Below are 27906 nucleotides of genomic sequence, written 5' to 3'. Positions count from 1 at the left end.
TTGCTAATTGGCTGACTAGTGTTTGGGGCTCAGAATTGCTCCATGTAAACTTGATCTTTAACCTGACCTCCAAGAAGTCTCTATTTCTAGAAACCCAATTTCCTTATCTTTAAAAAGGAACATGTTGTGTTTATTATCTCTAAGCTTTCTCTTAAGTAAAAGTTGCTCAGTTGTGTCTGACCCTTGGCTACCCCATGGACTGTATAGTCCTGAATTCTCTAGGCCAGAATACTGGAGTGGACAGCCTTTCCCTTCTCCAGGGGATCTTCCCAACCCAGGGATTGAACCCAGATCTCCTGCATTGCAGGCAGATTAAAGAACCAGCTGAGCTACAGGGAAGCCCAAGAATACTGGAATGGGTAGTCTATCCCTTCTCCAGCAGATCTTCCCAACCCAGGAATCGAACTGGGGTCTCCTGCACTGCAGGTGGATTCTTTACCAACTTAGCTACGAGGGAAGCCCATCCTCTAAAAATAATTAAAATCAGCTTTATGGTTTTGTGATTAAGAGCAACCTAGATGTCAGCTAGCTTCATCTACTGTTGTACAGGTGAGCCAAGTATAAGATGGGCAAGCCACACTTCAGTTTGGCTTCCCAGGTGGCGCTGGTGGTAAAGAACCCACCTGCCAAAGCAGGAAACATAAAAGACCAGGGTTTGATCCCTGGATCGGGAAGATCCCCTAGGGTAGGAAACAGCAACCCACTCCAGTATTCTTACTTAGAGACTCCCATGCACAGAGGAGCCTGGTGATTGCACAGGGTTGCGAAAGAGTCAGACACAACTGAAATGACTTGGCACACAAGTGGAAGAGGGATAAGCTTGTATCATGATCATGGGCTTACAGGCTTTTATTTTATACTAAGCAGAATATTGGGAGACAAGTTATATCGGCATTGGAAATATTTACTTCAGGATGTGATTTTAATAGAGTTAGGGAGTTACTAAGCTTGGTTAATGCCTGGATATAATATTTGAGCCGTTTTGAAATGTGAATAATCGTTTAAAAATATCCTAAGCCACAATTCATTAACAGAAAATGCAAATTTTAATAGAGACTTGCACATGTAGGTTTAAATGAAAAGTCATCCATCTTTTAGCTGCCTTGAATATGGTTAGAATTCTGCTTTCCTCCCATATGATTTGCTGACTCACAAAATTAAAGCGTGACTCATAAAATTAAATCATGATGGTGTTTCACATTTGCTTCTGAATTTATGAAATGTCAAAAAATCATTTGCAGGAGACTCAAACTCAACTGCAAACAGAACCCATTTAAAGTTATATTCAGTGCTCAAGTAGTCATAACCTTATCAAAATCTGAAAGGGAGAGCTGGGTGATATCTGAGACATAGGAAAAGCACCCATAAAAACTAGTCAGAATCACATTACTTTAACTAATGTTTGGCTTTTGAAGGGATAGAAGATGATTCAACTTCCCACCCTCCACAGGGAACCCTTTTTCTCAACTATGTGTGAACACATTTTGATGAATCAATATTGAAATAATAACAATAAATGCAGTTAGTTATGCCTGGAGGAATTGCTTTCAGATCAGATCAGATCAGTCGCTCAGTCGTGTCCGACTCTTTGCGACCCCATGAATCGCAACACGCCAGGCCTCCCTGTCCATCACCAACTCCTGGAGTTCACTGAGACTCACATCCATTGAGTCAGTGATGCCATCCAGCCATCTCATCCTCTGTCGTCCCCTTCTCCTCCTGCCCCCAATCCCTCCCAGCATCAGAGTCTTTTCCAATGAGTCAACTCTTCGCATGAGGTGGCCAAAGTACTGGAGTTTCAGCTTTAGCATCATTCCTTCCAAAGAAATCCCAGGGCTTGATCTCCTTCAGAATGGACTGGTTGGATCTCCTTGCAGTCCAAGGGACTCTCAAGAGTCTTCTCCAACACCACAGTTCAAAAGCATCAATTCTTCGGCACTCAGCCTTCTTCACAGTCCAACTCTCACATCCATACATGACCACAGGAAAAACCATAGCCTTGACTAGATGAACCTTTGTTGACAAAGTAATGTCTCTGCTTTTGAATATGCTATCTAGGTTGGTCATAACTTTCCTTCCAAGGAGTAAGCGTCTCTTAATTTCATGGCTGCAGTCACCATCTGTAGTGATTTTGGAGCCCCCAAAAATAAAGTTTGACACTGTTTCCACTGTTTCCCCATCTATTTCCCATGAAGTGGTGGGACTGGATGCCATGATCTTCGTTTTCTGAATGTTGAGCTTTAAGCCAACTTTTTCACTCTCCACTTTCACTTTCATCAAGAGGCTTTTGAGTTCCTCTTCACTTTCTGCCATAAGGGTGGTGTCATCTGCATATCTGAGGTTATTGATATATCTCCCGGCAATCTTGATTCCAGCTTGTGCTTCTTCCAGCCCAGCATTTCTCATGATATACTCTGCATATAAGTTAAATAAACAGGGTGACAATATACAGCCTTGATGTACTCCTTTTCCTATTTGGAACCAGTCTGTTGTTCCATGTCCAGTTCTAACTGTTGCTTCCTGACCTGCATACAGATTTCTCAAGAGGCAGATCAGGTGGTCTGGTATTCCCATCTCTTTCAGAATTTTCCACAGTTTATTGTGATCCACACAGTCAAAGGCTTTGGCATAGTCAATAAAGCAGAATTGCTTTAGTTTTTCCCATTTCTACTGAAACTATTTAGACATTTATATTTAAAACACTTTTCCTTCTCTATGTGGGAAAGAATCTTTCTAGACGTGAGAAAAGGGGGAAAGTGTTCGTTCCTCAGTACTGTCCAACTCTTTCTAGCCCCATGGACTGTATCTCACCAGGCTCTTCTGTCCATGAAATTTTTCAGGCAAGAATACTGGAGGTGGTAGCCATTTCCTTCTCCAGGGCATTTTCCCAACCTAGGGATCAAACCCAGGTCTCCTACAGTGCAGGGGGTCCTTTACCGTCTGAGCCACCAGGGAAGCCCAAGAGAAATTGACTAGAGATAAACTTTTGGGGGAAAAGATGAAAACTATATTGAACAAAATAAGAAGGAGGAACATTATTTTTTTAACATGGTACCTAGCACCTCTGACAAATGTGTATTTCTTCTGTTCATTTGGCAGTTAATCAGAAGCCTGTATCTGAGTCCTGGTACTGGAGCCAATTTGATTTGTTCCCTCTGGAAGACAGGTCCCCAGTTTAAAAGGAAGGGGCTTTGTTCTTAATGATCTCTAGATTCTAAATTATACAACTTATATTAGTTCTGTGGTTATATGTCAGAAAAATAAAACCCAACTATTGAAAACTGGTAGTAGTTCTAGATGAAGTTGTTCTCTGAAAAAACAGAAAGATGGAATGAGGAGAAAATTATATAAATTAGTATCCTGCAAAATTGGAAGTTACCTCGAAGAGACCTGCCACAGGTGTCCATTTGTTATGGAAAGTCGATTAGGAACTCTCTAGCAAAGACAGGACACGGAAGGTAATCACTGCATGTGAAATAAACCGCATCAAACGTCTACCCTCCAGGAGCTACAAAGTATATCTAAATGCTGAAAAGCAACTAAAGGTGCTTTCAGGGATTGGTCCCCATAAGTCCGCATGTGTCCCAGGTCACAGCTCTTGTTCTTAAGTTGTAGGAATGCACAGCTGCTTATGGTTGGTTGCGTGCATGTGCGTGCGTGTGCACACACACACACACACCCTTGCAGTTCTACTAGAGAAGCAGTTTGTTCTTTGCTTTCATTCTGTCTGGAATAATACCCTCCCAACATACCCACAGGGCTGCCCAGGTGGCACTAATGGTAAAGAATCCTCCTGCCAGTACAGGAGATGCAAGAGATGAGGGTTCGATCCCTGGGTCAGAGAGATCCCTGGAGTAAGGAAAAATGGCACCCATGCCAGTCAGTACTCTTGCCTGGGAAATCCCATGGGCAGAAGAGTCTGGTGGGCTACAGTCCATGGGGCCGCAAAGAATGGGACATAACCGAGCAACCAAGCACACATACCCACACACACTCCTACCCGTCCCCTGGCCAGCAACCACTGATTCTCAGAATCCCAGCCCAGAGGCCAGGTAGGGAGCCAGCCCAGTGCCCTGACCTCTCTTTTCTTCTAACCCTGGGTACCTCCCCCTGCCATGGCACATAATCCCCATCACAGGAAGCACTCAGCACTCCTTGACTTCAGATTCTCCTGTTCACTTATGTAGCCCCAAAAGTCTGTGGCGGGTAGTGATGGGTAATTTTACAGGGGTTTAATTTCAAAGACTTATTCTGTATTTCATCAGATATGTGAACTCATTGCTCATGAGGTATTTCACCATCTTACATTGCATGAAGAGGAAAAACGACTACCAAACAGTTGACAAGGTATCGATTGTAGGACATATCCCAGCTTCAAGAAGGTTGCAGTGTGAACACATCTGCCCCTGGGATTCAGTGACATGTGGTGCCATTAAGCTGGGAATGAGTGACCTTACTATGGGATGGTTCAGACATACCCCCCTGCACCTACATATACTGTGAGACTCTGTTCTCGTCCCTTGCAAAGTGTGTTTACATGCTGGTGTGCACAACAGAATGAAGCACTTCAAGATGGTGACAGTTTTTAGTTAGAAAATAGAGATTTTGAATAAATTAGACAAATGACAAATTTGGCAGTGGTTCCGATCTGCAATTCAAGAGAATCTGCCGTATGCTCAGTACAGATTAAGGAAAAGGGGATACTGGACTCAGTTTCAGCTGGGACTCCAGCTAATAGAAAATCTGCTCCCTGAGGGAGGAGAAAAACCTACCGCTTAAATTGGACAAGAAATTAATTTGAGATGTGAAAACTGCCCAGGAGACAGGACACACTTAGGAAACATGAGGCAAAAGGAAGCTTACTGTTTTTGTGGGTTGAGAGTATTGGTTTGGTGACATATATCTTACCTTTACTCTGAGTAAGAGTTGGCTCAAGAATTTTAGACTCTTTGCATAATTCAAATATAATCAGCAAACTCCATAAGCTCCTAGAAAAGGGTTGTGGGCCAGAATAAATGTTCAGTGCAGTTGAAGGCAGCCTATATGGAATGAAAATACTTAACGCATGTTACGTTTCCAAGGAGGAGAATCCAGTATCAGGATTTGAGGCAGCTAAAATTGACTCCTTTTGGAGCAGGGCATCAAACTTTGCTTAAACCAGGCTTGCTTTAGTGTTCTAAGAACCTTGGAGTGATTCAGAAGAAACTTTTGCATGTATGTTGGCCAACCTGTGTGTTCAGAATGGCTTTTTCAATAGCTATAGAAAATAGAAACAAGTGGGACAGCTGTGGTCTGTCCACATGGGTAGATAAAATTGAAGAGTCAACACACCAAGCATGTAAGAAAAGCGGAGATGAGAATGAGCATAATGATTGCACAGAACCCCTGCAGAAAATGTGAACAAAATATCCCTCCTCCCCGTTCGTCCCGTTTTCCCCCTCGTGGCAAGATGGTCTCTCAGCCACATGGATGTGTTTGAGAACAGCTCCTGTTTTGAATGCCTGGCGTTAGAGCCTGAGGAAATGACAACCCGCTCCAGTCTTCTTGCTTTGGAAATCCCATGAACAGAGGAGCCTGGCGGGCTACAGTCCCTGGGGTTGCAAAGAGTCAGACACAACTGAGCGACTGAGCACACTGGAGCCTGAGCTGGAGATATTTCATCTCCATCAAAGTGCAGCCTGGGAAAGCCTTAAGAACATTAGGTTGGTGGTCTTGGTGTCACCCTTAGTGTCTCTGCTGGCCTTAGCAGGTGCCCTACCTCTGAGCAGGGCTACATCTGTCGCCTTTATTACTTGTCTGAGACACAGAACCTGCTCTTCGCGTACTCATCCCCCCACCCTCAGGGTTGCTCCATCAGAATTAGGAACTAACATTTCATTGATCTGTTAACTCATGGGCCCCTACTTCTTAGAGTAGGTCTTAAATTATTATTGGTTCATCTGCTTTGTCCTCAGGGAGACAGAGTTTAGTGAGACACAAACATACATGTGGTCAGGTGGTGCTGAACTGAACAATATTGGTGCTTTTATTTTTCTTATCATGGGACTCAGAGTCCATAAGTAACTTGATACTTGCTCTTCGTTGCCTATCTCCCAAGGTAAGGCGACCACAAGTAGAACTTGAGGAAGTCTCTGTGATATTAACAACGATTTATTTTGGGTTTCTTTCATAAGTGCCTTGTGGCAGAAGTGGAGAAATAGCTTCCTGTGCAGAATCATGAATTGAAATATAAGCTATTCTTAGACTTTATTTTATAGGGCAAGTGATATTTTTACAGCAGAATTTACAAATTTGGGGATACATGAAGATTTCTTTAGGTGTCTTTTGCAAATGTCAAGAGTCTCCTGGATCTGAAAATTATGTTTGTATTCATCAGTCTTTCCTGCTCAGCTAGCTTTGTCTACTACTATAGCCAATGATCACATGTATCGTTTGAGCATTTAATGTCACGAGTTTCAATGTAAAGTGCATACAAGATTTCAGACTTGATAGAAAATCATGAGTGCAAATATTCAATTTGTAATTTTTAAATTGCATGTTGAAATAATATTTTAAGATATATTGCATTAAATAAAATATATTTAAACTTTTTAACCTTTCTTTTAACTTTTTTTTTTAATGAATGACTTTTCCTGTTAATCTTTGCTAGGATTGGTATTTTCAACTTTGTGTGTTTGTTTAGAATATAACCATTCTAAAAGATGTGTAGGATATCTCATAGCTGTTTCTATTTGTTTTCCCTAATGTACAATGCATTTATTTTCTCATAATTCCCTTATTATCTGTGTCTTTGTGTATGATTTTGTTCCCATTTGTATACCTTCTATGGTGAGGTATCTATACGTGCCCATTTTTTTTTAACCTTTTGACTCCCTTCACCCATTTCTCCAACCACTTACCACCCACCTCTGGCAACCACCAATATGGTATGAGATTGTTTTTTGTTTGTTTGTTTTTGACTCCACATATAAGAGAGATTCGAACGTATTTGTCTTTCTCTATCTGATGTATTTCACTTAGCGTAATGCCCTCAAAGTACATTTATGTTGTTGTAAATGGCAAGGTGTCAGTCTTTTTTATGTCTGAATAGTATCCCATTCGGGCTTCCCAGGTGGCTCAGTAGTAAAGAATCTACCTGCTGAGCAGATGTGGGTTTGTTCCCTGGGTCAGGAAGATCCCCTAGAAAAGGAAATTGTAACCCACTCCAGTATTCTTGCCTGAAGAATTCCGTGGACAGAGGACCCTGGTGGGCTACCGTCCATGGGGTCACAAAGAGTCAGACATGGCTTAGCAATTAAACAGCAGCAAGCAGCAGCAGGAATATCCCATTTTTTATGGATATGTGTTTGTATGTGTATGAATGTGTATACACACACATTACAATTTATCCACTCAGGCATCAGTGGACACTGGAGATTTAGGCTGTTTCTGTATCTTGGCTGTCATAAGTAAGGCTGCAGTGAACATGGCGGTGCAAATATCTTTTTGAGTTAGTGTTTTCATTTCAGATAAATAACCAGAAGTAGAGCTGCTAGATCGCATGGCAGTTCTACTTTTAATTTCTTGAGGGACTGCCATTCTGTTTGCTGTAGGGGCTATGCCAGTTTACATTCCCACCAACAGTGCGCAAAGATTCTCTTCTCCACATCCTTGCCAACACCTGCTATGTCTTGTCTTTCTGATAGTAGCCATTCTGACAGGTTTGAGGTGATATCTCACTGTGGTTTTGATTTGTATTTCCCTGATAATTCAGCATATTTCCATGTATCTGTTGGCCATCTGTATGTCTTCTTGGGAAAAATGTCTATTCTGATCTTCTCATCTTCTAATCAGATTGTTTTTGCTGAGTTGTATGAGTTCTTTATATATTTTGGATATTACCCCATATCAGATATATGATTTGCAAATGTTTTCTCCCATTCAGGAGGTTGCCTTACATTAGCTTTTGAGTAAGATGATGTCCCCCTTATTTATTTTTCCTTTTGCTGCTTTGCTTTCAGTGTCAGATTCAAAAAGTTATTGCCCAGACCTACATTAAGGAGATTACTGCCTATGTTTTCTTCTAGTTTTATGGTTTCAGGTCTTACATTTAAGTCTTCGATCCATTTTTAATTTTTGTGCATGATGTGAGATAGTTGTTTTATTCTTTTGCATATAGCTCTCCACTTTTCCCAACACAACTTATTGAAGAGACTGTTCTTTCCTCCTTGTATATCCTTGTCTCCTTTGTCATGAATTAATTGACTGTATATGTATGGGTTTATTCTTTTTATTTTTTTAATATAAATTTATTTATTTTAATTGGAGGCTAATTACTTTACAATATTGTATTGGTTTTGCCATACATCAACATGAATCCACCACCACGGGTGTACACGTGTTCCCCATCCTGAACCCCTCTCCCACATCCCTCCCCGTACCCTCCCTCTGGGTCATCCCAGTGCACCAGCCCCAAGCATCCTGTATCCTGCATCGAACCTGGACTGGCGATTCATTTCTTATATGATATTATACATGTTTCAGTGCCATTCTCCCAAATCATTCCATCCTCGACCTCTCCCACAGAGTCCATAAGACTGTTCTATACATCTGTGTCTCTTTTGCTGTCTCGCATACAGGGTTATTGTTACCATCTTTCTAAATTCCATATATATGTGTTAGTATACTGTATTGGTGTTTTTCTTTCTGGCTTACTTCACTCTGTATAATAGGCTCCAGTTTCATCCACCTCATTAGAACTGATTCAAATGTATTCTTTTTAATGGCTGAGTAATACTCCATTGTGTATATGTATCACAGCTTTCTTATCCATTCATCTGCTGATGGACATCTAGGTTGCTTCCATGTCCTGGCTATTATAAACAGTGCTACGATGAACATTGGGGTACACGTGTCTCTTTCAATTCTGATTTCCTCGGTGTGTATGCACAGCAGTGAGATTGCTGGGTCGTATGGCAGTTCTATTTCCAGTTTTTTAAGGAATCTCCACAGTTCTTTTTATTTTTTTAATGTGACTATTAGATCATTTAAAATTATTTATGTGGCTCATAAAGATCTTCCCTGGTGCTCAGCAGTAAAAAATCCACCTGCCAGTTTAGGAAATGGGTTAGATCCCTGGGTCAGGAAGATCCCCTGGAAAAGGCAATGGCAACCCACTCCAGTATCTGTGCCTGGGAAATCCCATGGACAGAGGAGCCTGATGAGCTACAGTCATGACATCACAAAAAGTCTAAAATAAACAAATAAATATAGCTCATAGTATATTTCTGTTGGACAGAGCTGACCTAGACTATAGGTTTCTTGAGGCCAAAAATGGTGTCTGACACAGATAGCCAATCATGTTTGATAAATCAAACTGTTGATATGAAGTGAATGAATAGATAAGAATTATAATAATTTTTAAAGTAATGATTTTGACATTGTGGATGGATTTAGAAGGTGATAGGTCAGATGAAATGGATTTTGTCAGGAAGTCATTAAATGTTTATTAATTTTCCCCAGTGAATGGGGCTGAAACATACATTAAAAGAGATGCAAGTTCTGGCAGCAGCTGCTACTCATGAGACATTGAGATCTGCCCTGTACAGGCTAACCTGGTTTTGCTACCCATGATTCCTTTGTTCTGCGTGCTAGATTGTCTCAGTCATGTCCGACTCTTTGTGATTCCATTGACGGTAGCCCACCAGGGTCCTCTGTCCATGGGATACTCCAGGCAAGAATACTGGAGTGGGTTGCCATGCCCTTCTCGCCTTTGTTCTAGTGCCGTATATAATACAGAAATTTGTTTAGGAGTGATCCATTTCCAGAGAGAATTTTTCCTGTGTATCATTTAGCTGTGGTTCTCAGACTTTAATGTGCCTAAAAGTCACTTGCAAAGCCTGTAACAAATGTAGATTCCCAAAGCCATTTCCGGAAATTCTGAGTCATTAGGTAAGAGATGGCTCCCAGGAATCTGCATGTTACCGCCCCAGAAGATTCCAGCATGACCCATAAACAATGCCTTGAGGACCACTGCTGTATGGCAGCACAATCTGGGAGTAGCCTGGAGGGGCAGTTTGCTTAGTGATTCTTTCCCTTCTCCAGGGGATCTTCCCAACCAGGAATTGAACTGATGTCTCCTACATTTCAGACAGATTCTTTACTGTCTGAGCCACTAGGGAAGCCCATTATACTATAAAGAACTCAAATTGTTAAATATTTTAATACTCAAAAGTTGCAGCAAAGGAAACAGCAGTGAAAAGGCAACCTACCAAATGGAAAAAGATATTTGCAAACCATATATTATATAAGGGGTTAATATCCAGAATATATAAAGAACTCCTACAATGCAATGACAAAATAACTTCGATTATAAAAAAAATAGGTAAAGGACTTGAATAGACATTTCTCCAAAGAAGATATGCAAATTGCCAGTAAGCATGTGAAACAATGCTCAGTGTGCACATGGTCAGGGAAATGCAAGTCAAAACCACAGTGAGATACCCCCTCACACCCATTAAGATGGTTGCTGTCAAAAAAACAACAAAATAATGCGTGTTGGTGAGGATGGAGAGAAATTAGAATAATTGAAGCCCTGTTGGTAGGACTGTAAAATATGCACTTGCTATGGAAAAAAGTACAGAGATTCCTCAAAAAATCAAAAATAGAACTACTGCTCTGTGATCCAGCAATCCCACTTCCGGGTGTGTATCTAAAAATGATAAAAACAGGATCTTGAAGAGATATTTGCATGCTGATCATTCACAGTAGCAAAGATTTGGAAACAATTAGATGTCCATCAGTGGATGAATGGATTTAAAAAATGTGCTATATATATACACAATGGAGTATTATTTAGCACTAAAAAGGAAGGAAAACCTATCCTGTCCTACGATATGGATGAACCTTGAGGACGTTATGCTAAGTGGGTTGCCATGTCCTCCTTCAGGGGACCTTCCTGGCCCCGGGATCGAACCCACGACTCTTACATCTCCTGCATTGGCAGGTGGGTTCTTTACCACCAGCGCCACCTGGGAAGCCCAATTGAAAGAAGCCAATCATGAAAAGACAAATACTTTAGTATTCCACTTATCTGAAGTACCTAAGAGAGTCGAACTATAGAGTGATAATTGTCAGGGTCTGGGGGGAGGCAGAAATGGGGAATTGTTCAGTGCGGGTAGAGTCTCAGCCATGCAAGATGAAAACATTCTGGAGTTCTGTTGTACAACAGTGCACAGATGGTTAATGGTACTGTACTATTTACTTAAGATTGTTCCAAGGATAGATTTGTTACATGGCTTTTATCATAATACAAAATTAATTAAAAAGTATCAACTATCCTAATAGTTCATGGTGATATCAAACTCAAGGAAAGAATATCATTTGTTTCCTTGGATAATACCTTTTTTTTTTAGAAATTTTGTTGGAAGCCTTGAGCTACATAAAATAAATGTGTGCTTGCTGTGAAGCTGTGTGGGTGGTGAGAGGAATGGAAGCTTGTGACCTCTCCATGATTTATTAAGTAGAAGGCAAGCCTTACTCATCGTGAGTGTCATTCCCAAAGCAACATGTCCAAAAACCTGGATGCTTTCCAGGAGGAAGAGAGATGCTGATTGTGGGATGCTGTCATCTCAGAGGCATCTCAGAGACACTCAAGAAAATGTCATCCTTTCTCTCTCCTGTGCCCATACCTGAAGCCTGGAATATCAGCACCTCGATTGCATTTCCCTTAAAATGTTTAAAAAATTCCTTAGAAACTCAAATCATTTTAGGGATCCTGGTTGCCAGGATAGTTTCTGAGGCAGAGGGAGAACGATTGGGTTGATGTTATTGGAGCAGCCAGAGCCTTCATATGATGAGCATTCACCCTGGCAGCCAGCAAGCCGTCTGTGTCTGGTCAGAGGCCATTCCTTTAGGTAATGAGTTCTCCATTCATTCTGGTAACTGGCAGGCACATGCGGCGGGGTGGGCTGGCTGTTCCCCTCCCTGCGTTTGCCTAGCTCCCATGAGTGGGGCAAATGGTGGTGGTTTAGTTGCTTAGTCATGTCCAAGTCTTTGCAACCTATGGACTACGGCACACCAAGCTCCTCTGTCCATGGGGTTTCCTAGGCAAGAATACTGGAGTGGGTTACCATTTCCTTCTCCAGGGGATCTTCCTGATGGAGGGATCGAACCTGGGTCTCCTGCATTGCAGGCGGATTCTTTACCAACTGAGCCACCAGGAAAGCCCAGGGCAAATGGAATGAGGTGCAAAGGCATCAAGTGACTCCCATATTTACTAATGAGATGAAAATACAGTACTGGGTTGATCGAAACTGAAATAATCACATTTTCTTCCTTTGTACTTTTATGGTGTTTTGTTTTGGCTTCTCTTTTTGTTTGCTTTTGTTTTGGCAATGTGCTGGTTTACTTTTCAGAAATATTAATTATGAGAGATTTAAAATCTACAGAGACCTACAGATGCAGTATACTCATGACCTAGCTTATCAAAGACAACGTTGTGGGTACAAAGTCCCTGTATATGCCTCTTAAATTATATTCCCTGTCCCTACAGCAGTGGTAGCTGCTGTCTGGAATTCAGTGTTTGTCATTCACATTTCTTTATACCTTCACTATATAATGCTTGTATAGTTCAATAGTATAGAGTATTGCTTGCATGTAATGGTCTCATATTTTCTGTAGTCTTCTGCAACCTGCCCTTTTCATTCAACCTGCCTGTTTACTTCTTAAACCTCATTTGGGATGTTTCTTCCAGTATTACTTAGCTAAACTACTCTAGATGCTCTACTACTCTAGGTACTACTCTGCTGCTAAGTCACTTCAGTCATGTCCGACTCTGTGCGACCCCATAGACGGCAGCCTACCAGGCTCCGCCGTTCCTGGGATTCTCCAGGCAAGAACACTGGAGTAGGTTGCCATTTCCTTCTCCAATGCATGAAAGTGAAAAGTGAAAGTGAAGTCGCTCAGTCTTGTCCGACTCCTAGCGACCCCATGGACTGCAGCCCACCAGGCTCCTCCGTCCATGGGATTTTCCAGGCAAGAGTACTGGAGTGGGGTGCCATTGCCTTCTCCAGGTACTACTCTAGGTACAGTGTTACTGTGGAGTGATGTTTGGCTCCTAAAATGGCTTAGATTGAAAAATGTTACGTGTCAAATTAATGTAATAGTAGTACAGTGTGTAACTGTTAAACGTATTTGTTTTATTTCAGGTTATAATGTAACTTATCCTCTCATGCTTTTTCCCTGCCCCTTCTCCCCAAATCATCAACAGTAGAAAAAAGAAGAAGGAGGAACCATGTCAGGACACAAATGGTAAATAATTTGTTGTCTCTTCTGAATTGGGGGAGGCTATTGAAAAAGGAAAGCATGTAGTATATACTTAATAAATGTCTACTGAATGGAAAAATCAGGAGTCACAATAGCAGTAAATAACCTATTAGCCTTCAACCAGTGTTGAATATGTGCCGGGCTGTGCTGTGCTTGGTTGCTCAGTCGTGTCCGACTCTTTGCGACCCCATGGACTGTATGTAGCCCACCAGTCTCCTCTGTCCGTGGGGATTCTCCAGGCAAGAATACTGGAGTGGGTTGCCATGCCCTCCCCAGAGGATCTTCCCAACCCAGGGATCCAAGCCAGGTCTCCCGCATTGCTGGCGGATTCTTTACCATCTCAGCCACCAACAAAGCCCCCATGCTGAGTACAGTCAAGTTCAGTATCCCTACTAAATGTAATATGAAAAGCAATAACCAAAAATATTGTCTGAGAAATTCATTTACATGTACCTTTTTTCTTGGGAATCTAGTGATAGCTTTTCTTACCATCATTTTTTCAGTGTAATGAGTTGATACATTTTTCAATCTCTGTCTTATTTACAACTTTTACTATTAGAGTTATAAGGGAATTTTATATAGGGCAGCTATAAAATAACAGTGTAACTGTATAATGACAAAAATAACTCAGACTCATTAATTAATAACTCAGAAGTCATTAATAGTCATGACTTCAACCTTTGTGAACATCCAGGAGCCAGTCATTGCTGGAAATAGATGATGCTGAATAAAACAGATGTGGTCCTCACACGGCAATATTAGCACTGCCATTCACATGCCTGTAACTCATCTAAGCATCATGTTAAACTGCTTATAAATTCAGGTCTGCTATAAGCAGTGTTCCTGAACCCTTTTGAAACCTTGATCCACCACTCAAGGTGATCTTTGTCATGCTTTACCTCCTTTAATTTGTATCATGAAAAAATACAGTGCCTATTTTCATTTTTCAAAGGTACAGTTAATTATAATAAAGACTATACTTTTTAATTCCTCCTCTTTCAGTAGAGAAGCATCAGGTCCAGCTCCTCAGTAATATCGAAAGTCACACTTTAAAAGAATTTTGCATCTTAAAATGTAATGAGCTTTAAAAGGTAATTAATAAACAGCTAAGGGATTTTGTTTCCCTGAGTATCCCCATTTGACAACTCTCTAAGAGTTGTCAGACTGTTTTTTTAATTATTCCATCTTGCCTCATTAAGACAAACGGATGGCTTCATCCCCTGACCCTCTTAATGGCTGTCATATCTTGGCAGCAGGCTCAGGGAAGCAGGTAGTTAAGTCCCCCACTTAACCACCTGGGAGAGCCCCAGGAGGTGGGCCCTTCCCCAGAGCCTTTCTCCCATTTACCTTTCAAAGCCACTTTACCACTTGCTACTGAAATGCGAGGGCTGCAGAGAACATTGAAATGCATGCTGTGCTGGGATTTAGAGGCTTGGATTTTAACCCTGTGTGATTCTGGACAAGATTCTTAACATTTTGAAACCTGAGATTCCTCATTTGTTAAATGACAGGAGTAAAGGGTGTTGACTAGATCTCCAAAGTCCTTTTTTTTTTCCCCTTCATAATGAAAAATTTTTTAAATCTATGACCTTTGACGACCAAAAAAAAAAAAAAAAACAATAGAAGTCCGTCCTACTCCCCACTCTTGAAAATTCCTTTCCCTTGAAATAGCCACAGTTTGGGCTTTTTCCAGCTGCTCTGGGTGTCCGGTGCTTTGCATGGGCTCTGTCCAGTTGCAGTAAGCGGGGGCTAGTCTGCTGCGGTACGCGGTCTCCTTGTTGAGGTGGCCTCTCGGTGCAGAGCACAGACTCTGAAGTGTGTGGTGACGGCACTGGAGTGTGCAGGCTTCCGTAGTTGCAGCACACGGGCTCAGTGGTCATGGCACACAGACTTAGTTGCTCCGTAGCATGTGGGATCTTCCTGGATCAGGAATCAAACCCATGTTCCCTGCACTGGCAGGCAGATTCCCAATCACGGGACCGCCAGGAAAGTCCTCTTCCCATCTTTTAACACACGTAGTATGTAGAAGGATTATCTTTTATACAAAAGTCATACATATTTTCATTTCCTTTTCTCTGATTTAAGCTCATAATAAAACCTTTTAATTTGCATTTAATTTTAAATAATAATTATATATATTTAAGATGTGCAACATGATATTATGATATACATAGTGAGATCATTTCTGCAGTTAAGCTAATTAACTTATCATCTTTATAGTTACCGATTTTTGTGTGTGATGAGTGCACATGAAGAGTAATGCTCCCCTTCTAGCCTGTTTGCAGTGTTCAATACAGTATTATTAAGTGTGGTCATCATGCTTATACATTTGATATCTAGACGTATTCCCAACTTTGAAATAATGCAGAAAGATATAAACCATAATCCTTCGCCTCTTTCCAAAGATATAACCATTGCTAAGGAAGTCATCTGAAACTCTGATTTTTTTAAGAACAAGTTTTTTAAGAACAAAACTTGTGAATTTTATCCGGCAAGAGAGTGTAAATCATCAAGGTTTGAGATACATATTTTGGTGCAATCGTATAAAGCCATTTCTGTTTTAGAACCCAAGTCTGGCACATTTGAGTGCTAATAGGATGGGATGGAAGAAGTTGCATGTCTGCAGAGGGAGACACCTGGGGGTCCCATGTGAGCTGGATGGAAACCCTAGACACACAGGAGGTGGTGCAGACACAACCAGGAGGGATGGAGCCCCATGGCAAGCTTTCTGTCAGTGTTTGGGTACCCTGGGCACTTTTACAGAACTCCACTGCATTCTCAGTTGGGTTTTCTCTAATTTCTTCTTTACACCCCTTTTTAAAAAAACTTTTTATTTTGTATTGGGATATTAACAATTAACAATTTATTTATTATTTTTTTCTTTTTTTAATTTAATTTTATTTTTAACAATTTATTTTGTATCGGGATATTAACAAGCCGATTAACAATGTTGTGATAGTTTCAGGTGAACAGCCAAAGGACCCAGCCATACATATACATGCATTCATTCTCCCCCAAACTCCCCTCCCATCCATATCATTGAGCGGAGTTTCCTGTGCTATGCAGTAGGTCCTTGTTGGTTATCTGTTCTAAAAACAGGCGTGTGTACAGGTCCATCCCAAAGTCCCCAACTATCCCTCTCCCTCATCCTTCACACAGCAACCGTTAGTTCATTCTCTGAGTCTATTCTTGACACACTTTTTGATGTGATCCTCACTGTGCTATTCCTGAAGAATAGCTTCCTATATGTATTTTAACCATTTATGTTTAATAATTTAAAATTTTAATACGAGAAATCCATAACCAATTAAAAAAATTTTTTTTTCAAAATTTTGTGTGTCTGTAGTAAGAACACTTGACATGAGATCTACCGTTTTAACAAAATTTTAAATGTGCCTGTGAACTACAGGCACAATGTGAATTGCAGGCACACGGTTGTGCAGCCGATCTCTAGAACTTACTCATCTTGCACCACTGAAATTTTATGCCTGTCGATCAGTAATTTCCCCTTTCCTCCTCCCTGTCCAACATCAGGGAACCACATTTCTGTCCTGATTCTGTGAGTTTGACTATGTGAGGGACCTCTGTGACAGCTTTCAAGTATGCTATTTTGCAGCCCCTTATCTCTACTTTTCTGCCATCACTTCAGCGTTGGCTGCAGTGCAGACTGGAGAGAACTTTGGTGTTCGGCTTTATCTGTTACTCCCTGGGGTGCTTGAGGCAGTCCCCTTGCCTGGCTTGGCTTCCCTTTCTCCATTTCTCCAGTCTTTCAATTTCCAAAGTCCTCGAGCTTGAGTTCCTCGGTTTCCTGCCAAAGTTTCTTAATTTCCTCACTAACTTGTAAGGTTTTGGTGTAAAAATTAGACTTGATTAACCTTTTGGTGTAATAACCATGTAGGAAAGCACTTCTGTGTTTAGTAACGTTGTGAACGTTTGGATACATTTGTTTGTGCTCTGATGTCTTAAATCTTTTTGAAAGTTGTGAGTAAAACCTCTCTTTGAATGCCTGTGCCTTTTAGCAGTTATCCCTGGGACTTACACAATCGATATCCCCAAGACAAGTCAGTTGTAAATAAGATGCAGCAGAAGTATTGGGAAACGAAGCAAGCCTTTATTAAAGCCACGGGGAAGAAAGAAGATGAGCATGTCGTTGCCTCTGACGCAGACCTGGACGCCAAGCTAGAGGTGAGCGCTTCATGGCCCTTGACCCCCGTATGGCCATCTTGCTAGGGACAGAGTCTGAGAGTGTATTCACAGAAGCAAGCATATAGGTGTGCTTTGTATTTGAAAACACATTGCAAACAAAATCGTTCATGAGGAAAATCTAGGATCAGATCAATTGAATTCCAGCATATTTTTTTTAAACCCACAATTCTGTAACCACCAGTATACCTCAGTTAATTCATTTTTTAAGCACTTTATTGGAATGCATGAAATGTGGTAAATTCTCAATAAATGTTTGTTAAAAAACATTAACTCAAAGAGCCAGTGCTACTATAGATAGTTAGGGTCAGACAAATGTTTACATTTAAAGAAAAAAAAAGGATGACAGCAAAAAGTCCTGGAACATGAGTCTAATAAGGTTGTGTTGAATCCTGGAAAATTCAAGAATGAATTAACTAATATTTAGTTAGACTAGTTAATAACACAGTAAGCTGAATTAGTAGCTGATTGACTCTCAAATACCTGGTGAAAGGGCCACTAATTTCCTACCTTGCTGGACATTCTGCTGATACTTTAGATCAAAATTTAAAAAGCATTTGCTATACAGCAGAAGCTAACACAACATTGTAAACCAACTATACTCCCCAAAAACTTAATTAAAAAAAAATTTTTAAAGCATACTTATCACTTCTGTGAATGAGAGGGCACAGAGAGAAATAATGTGTTACGTGGTCTAATAAGAATTCAGAGTGATATCAACATATAAGCTACAATTCATGAGCTGAACACTTAATGAGAGGAAGGTCAAAAGTTCAAGATTTCAAAAAGCGTTCTGAGAAGGGAGGGGCCAGGATGGTGCGAACTGTGCTTCTTCTGGGAAAGAGAGGCTGAAGGGGAGATGTTAGCCACCGATTCTCTGGGCTGGGCTGTCACGTGGAAGAGGATAAGGCTCATTCATCCTGTGTACCTGAGGAAAGAACTAGACCCAGGGCCATGATTCCCAGAACTCATCTCTCATGGAATTATCTCAGGTGTTCGTTTGCCTGCCCTCTCTCCATCAGGGGTCAGATTCCGTGTCAGCCTTATTCACTGTTGTATGCTCAGCCAGACACGGTACACATTCATAAGTATCCAGTGAATAAGTATGCACGGTAATACAAGTAACATGAGTTCCCAGCCCTCTCTCCTGTCAGTGGGATTCTTCTAACCGAAGCTGGGCTTGACGGAGATGCGCTAATAGAGATTGTTGCAGCAGAGAGGAGAAGAACCAGGAGGCCTCTATTTTTTTTAAGCGATAATATACTTTTGCGGGGGCGGGGGGGGCCATGTCCCGTGGCATGTGGGATCTTAGTTCACTGACCCGAAATGGAACCTGCATCCCCTGAACTGGAAGCATGGAGTCTTAACCACTGGACCACCAGGGATGTCCCAAGGCCTCTGTTCTGATTTTAGTATTCTAAATAGAATTGAAATGATGATAAGTTGTATATGCTTCTCACATCTTATAGATTTATTTTTTCCTCTTAACAACCTAGTAAATACAAGCATTATTCAAATTTAGTATGTTAATTTCTAGTATGTGAAACAAAATACAGTGATTTTATGTTTATATTTAGGCTCTTGCAGCAGCATTTTCAGGCTTCCCAGGTGGCACTAGTGGTAAAGAACACACCTGCCAATACAGGTTGACGTAAGAGGCACAGATTCCGTCCCTGGGTCAGGAAGATCCCCTGGGGGAGGGCATGGCAACCCGCTCTAGTACTCTTCCCTGGGAAATCCACGGACTGAGGAGCCTGGCGGGCTGTGGTCCATGAGGATGCAGAGTCAGAGCCTGAAGCAGCTTAGCATGCACGCACGCATACTCCACGTGACCAAGATTGATCATATTAAGCATTCGTAAAAGTGGTTTTTAATCTTTTCGGTATATATGCATATGTCCATTTTTATTAGAACATTTGGTCATATTTATCACGAAGCCAGTCTTCTGTTTTGACTCAAACGATGAAGTGCTTTGTAACACCAGTTGTGACGGCTACATCGGCATGGCCGGTAAGCCAGGGGAGAGGGGGAGGAGCCTTGCACTCCTTTCCGAAGCGGCTCTTCAGAGGCACAAGGTTTGTCCGCCAGGTTTTTTAATTGATCCCAGTCTCTGAGTCAGTAGACAGAGGGTGGAGAAAGTGTGATGTCTCTGAACTATATGCTCTCCTTTAAAAAAAAAATATTGTAGTATAGTTGATTTAAAACTGTTTTAGCTTCTCTTGAACTGTCTCCATTTCTGAAGCAAAGACCAGAAATTAAAATCTAGTTAAATTCTTCCCCCTATAGCCTACCTGCTTTCCCCTTAATATTCTCTGTTATGGCCATAGCATGACATATTAGGTTTCTTCTACATGTATTTTATGAAGTAATTGGGAAAAGAAGGAGTGATAGGGGCTGCTAGCTAAACTCCATTTTACCAGATGTCTTCAAAGCAGACAGAACATTCAGCTGATTGATTTTTGTTTGTTTTTATAGAGTTGTTTAAGTATGCATTAGGATCATAGAATAAGCTAGTGTCGTGTTTTAAATATGATGCTTAATTGACAGATCCTCCATTTGAAAAAAAAAAAAAAACAGCAAGTGGTAAAAGAAAGAAATTAGATTATGAATGAATATTGGGTCTCTGGTTTACCAAGTCCTCTAATGGGCCCTGCACTTAGGATTTCTGTTTTTCAGCTATTATTTGAGTAGTCTGGAGGAAATCATCTTTCTGCAGATTTCATTTTAGATTGCAGAGATGATGAACTCTAATAAATAGAGAAAAACAGGAGCATATTTAAAAGCTTTGGTCACATTTTCTGTTTAGTACATCACATAACACCAAGCATACTTAGGCATATGATCTTGTTTTTAGTGGGCAAATCAGACATTATGGTTATATTCAGTGTAATTGTTTTTTATTTCATTGCTGCCTGTTTTATTTAGCATTTTGTTTGTATTTTTATTATAGCTGTTTCACTCAATTCAGAGAACCTGTCTGGACTTGTCTAAAGCAATTGTACTCTATCAAAAGAGAATATGTTGTAAGTATGCCTTAAGTATGAATATTGACCAAATAGACAGTAAGATATTGGATATTTTGTCTTAATGTATAATTTTATATGTTTAGGAGGCAAGACAAGAAAACAAGTGTTTCGGGGTGTCTGTCTTTGCTCTTTAATAGGTAGGTTGGGGTCTTTAAAAATTTTATCAGAAATTCTTTACATAGGCTGTTTATCTCTCAGTGCAAGTGCAATAACAGAGGAGCTTTGCATGTAGCCTACCGTGGGTAAGTATGTGCCACTTCTTTTCCTAGTTATAAAAAAGTTTTCTCAGTTTTATATCATGGGATTTAAAATTTTGGAGCTGTTACTATTTGATTGCCTAGGCTCTCTTAGGTCCAGTTTTGTTCCTTTTAAAATGACCAAATGAAGAGAGAAGGCACATACAGTTAATCCATTGACTATATTTTGTTGACAGCACTTCTTCCTGAACATTTTGTAATGTCAGATACTGGTTTTTTTAGGGAAGAAGATTTTCCTATGGTCATCCATCTTAAAATCATTACCAACAGAGTTGTCTCTGAAATGCTAAATATCAAGTTGTTGTGTCTCTTTGTTTTTAAATTTCCATGTGGAGATCGTTTAAGAGTACAGTTTCTGTATTTCTGAGACCAAACTCTGAGAAGTTTGTTTCTGACTCCTCAAACCCCTTTCCAGTAATCACAAATTAACAGTTGGCCATTTTCCTTTATTAGTAATCTTTTATGAAGACTATTTTGTGGAAGTACAAAATCCCAGGATTTAGAGGCAAAATTTGGTAAATTATCTGTGTTACTATTTACCAGATATTTGAGCTAAGATGTCTCCAGGGCTATCAGTCCACAGTCTTCAGGTATGAGGCAGTCCAGACACATGGCACCCTGCCTCCGACATTTCTCTGTCCCACGTCCAGTCAGTCACAGGTGCTGGTCCATTTTGTCAGCTCATTTGCTTTCCAGTTCTCCTTCCTCTACCTCTTCACGGCCACTGCCTTCATTCAGGCCACCGTCATCACTCTCTTCCTTGTTTGGCTGCATCAGCTTCCTAACTGGTCTCCCTGCCCCTACTTTTGCCTCCTCCAGCTCATCATCCACACTGCAGTCAGAGAGCACTCAGCCATCTCCTGGAGCTCCCAGGGGTCAAAGCTGGAGTAATCTGAGCAACAACAAAAATGATGAATAGTATTAGGTTACAACCCATGAAGTGAGATAATGTCCATCAAGTGTGTGTATAGAAATAAGCAAAGAAATGGCGGAGAAGAAATAGTTCTTCCTTATAAAATAATTGCGATTAATCTAGAAAGAATGAGGGAACCACAAAAGCACACCCACAGAAAGAATTGTGACACGCATGATTCCCGGAAAGATGTTACAATTAGTGAGTGAAAGTTTGAGAAGAGACTGCATCTTCGTACAGTCTTCTGAATTTACTCCCAAGATTTTTAACAATTATGAAAGGAAAAAGAATCTCAGTTTTACAGTGGGGAAATCCAATAGACATGACATGAACCAAATGATAGGGGTTAGTTAACATCACCAGTAATGATGTGTGTTGATCTCCTGTAGCCCTGAAATCTTACACTAAGAAGGAGACTCCACTTCTGCTGTTTCCTTCCCCTAAATCCAGTCTAATCGTGAGAAAGCAAATAAACCCAAATAGAGGACAGACCACAAAACACCTGACCAGTACTCTTCAAGGGCACCAAGGTCATACAAGTCGAGAAAGACAGAGAAACTTGCACAGGTCAAAGGAGACCAAACAGATTGACAACTCAATGCAATGTGGGATCCTGGAACAGAAGAAGGACGTTAATGGGAAAACTAGGAAAATTCACTAGGATTGTAGTTTAAATAGTAATACTCTATCAGTGGTATTTTCCTAGTTTTGATCGGTGTACAACAGTTATATGGATTTCCCTGGTGGCTCAGTGGTACAGAATCCACCTACCAATCCAGGAGATACGGTTTTGATCCTGGGTCGGGAAGATCCCCTGGAGAAAGAAATGGCAACCCACTCTAGTATTCTTGCCGGAGAAATCCCATGGACAGAGGAGCCTGGCACGCTGTAGTCTATGGGGTCACAAAGAGTCGGACGTGACTTAGCGACTAAACAGCCGCAACAACAACCATGGCTGTGTACGATGCTAACATTAGGGGAAGAAGAGTGCACAGGAACTCTGTATCCTACTTACAGTTTTTCTATCAGCCTAAAATTATTTCAAAGTAAAGTTGGTTTTTTTTTTTTAAGTACATTGGATCATATTGTTCTTCTGCTGAGAAGCCTCCAGTATCACTTAATGTAAGATGTACACTTCCATACCATGGGTTACAAATTCCTACTGGATCTGACCCACCTCACCTCTCCAGCCACTTTCGCTCTTACACGCCACGTGACCTGAGGCTTTTGCACTCACCACTTCCTCACCACTTCCTCCATCTGGGATGTCCCTGCCCTCATTGTCTCAAGCAGCCCCTTATCTCAAAGCTCAGCTTATTCTCCTGCTCAGAGACACCTTGCATGACCACCCAGCCCAAAACAGTTACCTGTCACTCTCTCTTACGCCCCACCCCCATCTTACCTGGCATTTTACTTTTTGTGTGTTGAGTTTGAGTTTTGTATTTTTTATATTCTGTCTCCTGTTCCTTGAACCTAAGCTGCATCAGCAGGGTCCTCGTGTGTCTTGTCCATCTCTTTATTTGCAGTGGCCAGAACAGTGCCTTGTACAATGAGATCATCTGTAAATTTGTGCTAAGTGAATTAATGCTGCCAAGCTAATTGGTTTTATAGTTCTTTGGTTCCCTTTTCAGGGCACATCTGAAAAATCTAATCAGCAATTAAATATGAATAGGTTTTTATTTGTCTCTGAATTAAGTCCTTGTTAAGTGAAACCTTATACGTAGGAACATTAAGAATGATCTGATACCTGTGTTGCAGCTGAATTTTAAACTTTGTAAATTTATTTCAGTATTTGGATTTTAAAACTGAAATTAAAGCATGAACATCCCTTCTTAGAAAATGACACGGTCATCACTAAGTCATCCAGCCTGGAGCCTGAGGTCCCTCAGTCTTCCCACCACCCTCTGAGCAGCCCTGTCCCACTGACCAGGGTTCAGCTCTTAAAATGAAGCCTATCTAGCACCCCGAGTTTAATCCTCAAGTGTGTAAAATAGCCAAACCTGAATTCTCAAATGCTCCAACCTACGTAGGTTTGTATAGCAAAGAGTACATTTCACCAGCCTTATAATCCCTGGGTTGGGAAGATCCCCTGGAGAAGGGAATGGCACCCCACTCCAGTATTCTTGCCTGGAGAATCCCATGGACAGAGGAGCCTGGCAGGCTACAGTCCACGAGGTCGCAGAGAATCGGACACGACTGAGCGACTAGCACTACTAACACACGTAGTCGTTTAGGGCCATGAACTGGTTTTCTTCCTGGCCTTAAGCTCGTGTGTTCATTTGTATGTGACTTGAGGCTTCAAGGTAAGGAAGGTAGGTGACAATAGCCTCACACTGTTGTAAGCAAAGATATGAAATTGTTCCTAATTGTGCAGTTGAGTGAGTCCCATGTTAGTAAGTGGAAAGGAAGAAGAATGGAAGGTAGTAAAAAACAACAACATTTCTTAGAGGAATTTTTTTTTTGATTTTTTTTTTTTTTTTACCTAGAACCATGACATATAAGTATCAGATAAGCATTTAAAGTGAAGTAAAGTATACAGGGATAACAAGGCAAAAATTATAGTTAATTCAGTTTCACAAGCATTTAATTAATGCCCTGAATACGACTTTTCTGCTCAGCCTTGGGAATCCATAGTCTGGATGAGGTCCCTGTCAAGAAAGCTGGGATTCTCATGGGAAGAATAGACACATGCCCACCCACAGACACTCTAGTACCAGGTGCCGAGAGGGCACTGCTGTCACAGAGAAGGAGGGGTCACCTGCTTCACAAAGGAAGTAGCTTTTGAGCAAGGCTTTGACCAATGCACTTGATTTTGAGAAAACAGAAGGGGAAGGAGTGTAGTCGTTCACCATCAGGAAAAATGGATTCGAAAAACCTCTTCTCCATGGAATGTTGAAAGTAAACTGCAGTCATAGGTTAATAAGGAAGCAGTGCAGCTTTAACATTCACCTTTGGGTTACTGGTTCCTGGCTAATGTTTTCTAGTTATTGCTGGGGACATCGTGTCAGGGATGGGGTGCATCCTGAAAGAAGTCTGGATTGTTCATGAAAACGGACAAGAATTCTGGTAGCATTTAGAAAACGTTTTTAGAGACAAGTGATTGGTAAATGCATCAATACAGCGATGTGAAAGGAGAGCAATGTTCAAAGTGCATCCCTATCAAAAGCTGTGCTTCGAGAAAAAAGCGTTCAAGGAAGCTCAGCGTCACTGCCTACCTGTGGCTCAGCTGTTAGGGAAAGTGTATTCAGGCCAGTGGCTGCAGAACAGCTCACACATCCACGGAGTGGGTGCACCACGCTGGTTAAGTCAGTCCCCGTGGTAGAGAGAGAGAGAGAGAGTTTTGCTATTAGAAATAACTGTGCTATGATTATATCTATCTATCTATGTATCTTTGTGCCCATTTTACTACTTCCTCAGGATGTACTCCTATCAGAAGTACAATGTCAAAAGAGATACACAATTTTGACTTTTAAAAAAATGTTTTATAGAGAAAAAAACCTGTACTTTATTTTGTTTTTCAGTTTTTCGGCCATACCTTGTGGCGTGTGGAATCTCAGTTCCCTGACCAGGGATCGAACCCACGCCCCCTGCATCAGCAGCGCAGAGTCCTAACCTGGACTGCCAGGGAAGACCCACAATTCTGCCTTTTAAATATTTACTGCCAAATCAGTCAGGAGAGAGCTTGTAGGTGTCCCTTTCTTACCAGCAGTGCCCTCTGAGGTTGTCTTTAAAAATAAGGCCAAATACACAAATATTGAATCATTTTTGTTGTACACTTGAAACTAATACAATGCTGTATGTCAGTTATACCTCAATTTTATTTTTAAAAAATGTAAGGTCAAAGTTAGGCATAACCAATTCAGATTTGATTCCAGCTCTGAGTTTTAAAAATCTGCCAAGTCATCAGCCTGATTACCTACATACCCTCTGTCTCCACCCCCCTCCTCCCACCAAGTACTTGTGCCACGGATAAGATACTTGAATTGCTGTACAAGCAAGTGGAATGTTATTCAGAAGGCAGAGATCAAAAAGTCAGCAAGAGGGAATAAAAGGAGGACACTGGCCCTACACTATAGGCAGCCACAGAAGATTCCCACAGTCATACTCTACAACCCAACTTTTTAATTTCAGTCCAGAGCAGCGCATTATCGGCTCGCTTTTCAGTACAGAGGTCATTTTCTGGTTCTGGTTACAGGGCAGCAAGCGTACTGACAGATGTGCTGAAGTGAATTTGATCTCTCATTTTGTCAATGGAAGAACAGCATGAAAGTTAAATGCAGTGGTGGGGGGTGGGGAGGGCTACCTCACAGCCTGCCACTTGGATTTAATTTCATCCCGTCTTTGTCTCTAGAAGAGAGAAGACCTTGTGATTTGCCTCTTTCCTTTTCTCTGTAATAAAGATGTTCATTGTTCATGGCTCCTTTTGGTCTTTTCTCCATCAGTCTTGTCTCAAGAAGAAAACGAACTGGGAAAGTTTCTCCGGTCCCAAGGCTTCCAAGATAAAACCAGAGCTGGAAAAATGATGCAAGCGACAGGAAAGGCCCTCTGCTTTTCTTCCCAGCAAAGGTGTGTGGCCTTCACTGGGGTCTGCTGATGGCGATCGAGGGAGGGGGGTCTCCTGAGGACCTGGGACCCACTCACTCGTGAAGGGAACCTGCCCCTGGTCTTTAGAGGGCCCTTGTCTGAAAGTGAGGGCCGCCTCTGTTCACAGCTGTTAGTCTGTTTGTATTCAACTCTAAGATAGCATGTGTAATCTTTTTCCTTCCCTATCGACTTTTTTAAATGTTTTCATACCTCTTCTGGTCCATAGTCATACACCAATCCTGGGAGTGCTGTCCTAGGCTTATAGTTTGACCTCCTGCGTTGTTTGTAGCAATCTGTCTGGTCCCCTTTCAGCAGGAGCCTAACGAGACGGGCCTAAGGGTTCGCTCACTGCTCTCTGGGGGCAGTACACTTGAGAGGGGTGCTGTTCAAGATGCTCAGACGCTGGGGCAGCAGCAGCAGCAGCCTCAGCGGAGGAGAGCTTATTTGAAATGCAAAATCCACCCCCACCCCAGAACTGCTGAGTCCATATCTAGATTTTAATGGGTTCCCCAATTGTTTTCCATGTGCATTCAAGTTTGGGAAGCTCTGGGTCAGAGAAAATTGTAGTAAATCAATGACTTTCTTTTTTAACACTACTATGACTCATGTTCAGGGTCCGTGTAGAATAAACAGGAGCCACTGCAGAGACACACTTGGTATCTGAGGCGGCGACATTCCTTCTCTCCTCCTCCTTCCCCAGTAATTAAGAAGCCCCCTTTCCCCAGTGTCACTCACTAATATTAGGCAAACTTTATACCGAAATGTTATACCTAAATAAGGCTTGTGGGCAATCTCCAAAAATATTCGGGCTACAAAAATTTCACTCACCCAGCCTGTCCAGCAAATTAACTGTCTCTCGTGAGTTTCTCCCTGCTGCTTTTCTCTCTCAGTGGACCGGGAGCAGACCATCACCTGTTCCTAGGAAGACCCAAGAAAGCTGGGGTAGAAAAAAGAGACCCACTGTGTCCATTTTTCAGTGGCCCCCCCCCTCTTGTGGGCATTTTGGTTCTTTCTAATGACATTTGGACCCCAACTTTCATGGCTGAATGGAAAAATTTCCAAGAGTTCTCTACCCCAGCTTTTCAAGAAAAGTGTTTATAATCTTGAATTGTACCCTTTAACCTTATTTATAACTATATTCCTTGTAAAAATAATACATACTCATTCTAGAAAAATTTTAAAACAGGGAAAAACAAAAGGAGAAAATTAAAAACAACTCACATTTTTCAAATAGAGATTGACTCGCTTTTAACCCCTTGATAAATTCTCTCAGTGCTTATATGCTTTCCACAGTCTTACAAGGATCATTGATTTTTGAAAAAACCTTTCATAAATTCTCATGTATTATGTATATGGTTATCACTAATTTCAGTGGGGAAAATTCTTAAACATACCTTCATGCTAAGATTAACATCCATTTATGGGAAAGAAACCAAATCCTTGGACATAATCACTCCAAGAGTTACCATTACTGATCATATAATTTTATAACATTGCTATCCAATTATATCCTTTCATATTCATGTAGCAAGCTATCTCACAAAGCATATGGCACCTGAAGTTCATACAGTCTAACCTTTGGATACAGACAAAAACATTAAAGCAATGCAAATGATAC

The 27906-nt window shown here is 41.2% G+C and overlaps 1 protein-coding gene across 19 annotated transcripts in view; it reads left to right on the top strand.

The window, feature by feature from the left end:
• ICA1 (islet cell autoantigen 1) overlaps positions 1–27906 on the top strand; it is a 163177-nt gene that overhangs the window by 12737 nt on the left and 122534 nt on the right. For 9 of the 19 annotated variants that reach the window (XM_061413558.1, XM_061413564.1, XM_061413549.1 and 6 more), the window contains exons 2-5: positions 13188–13290; positions 17325–17490; positions 20459–20531; positions 26147–26270. In XM_061413558.1, the coding sequence (XP_061269542.1) occupies positions 13274–13290; positions 17325–17490; positions 20459–20531; positions 26147–26270 (380 nt within the window). In that variant the 5' untranslated portion in view covers positions 13188–13273. The remainder of the gene's footprint in view (positions 1–13187; positions 13291–17324; positions 17491–20458; positions 20532–26146; positions 26271–27906) is intronic. The other 10 variants (XM_061413560.1, XM_061413567.1, XM_061413551.1 and 7 more) reach the window with 3 other exon arrangements.

This window comes from Bos javanicus, chromosome 4, assembly GCF_032452875.1.
Source record: "Bos javanicus breed banteng chromosome 4, ARS-OSU_banteng_1.0, whole genome shotgun sequence".
Classification (NCBI taxonomy): Eukaryota; Metazoa; Chordata; class Mammalia; order Artiodactyla; family Bovidae; genus Bos; species Bos javanicus.
This window is presented reverse-complemented; position numbering and strand designations above follow the sequence as displayed.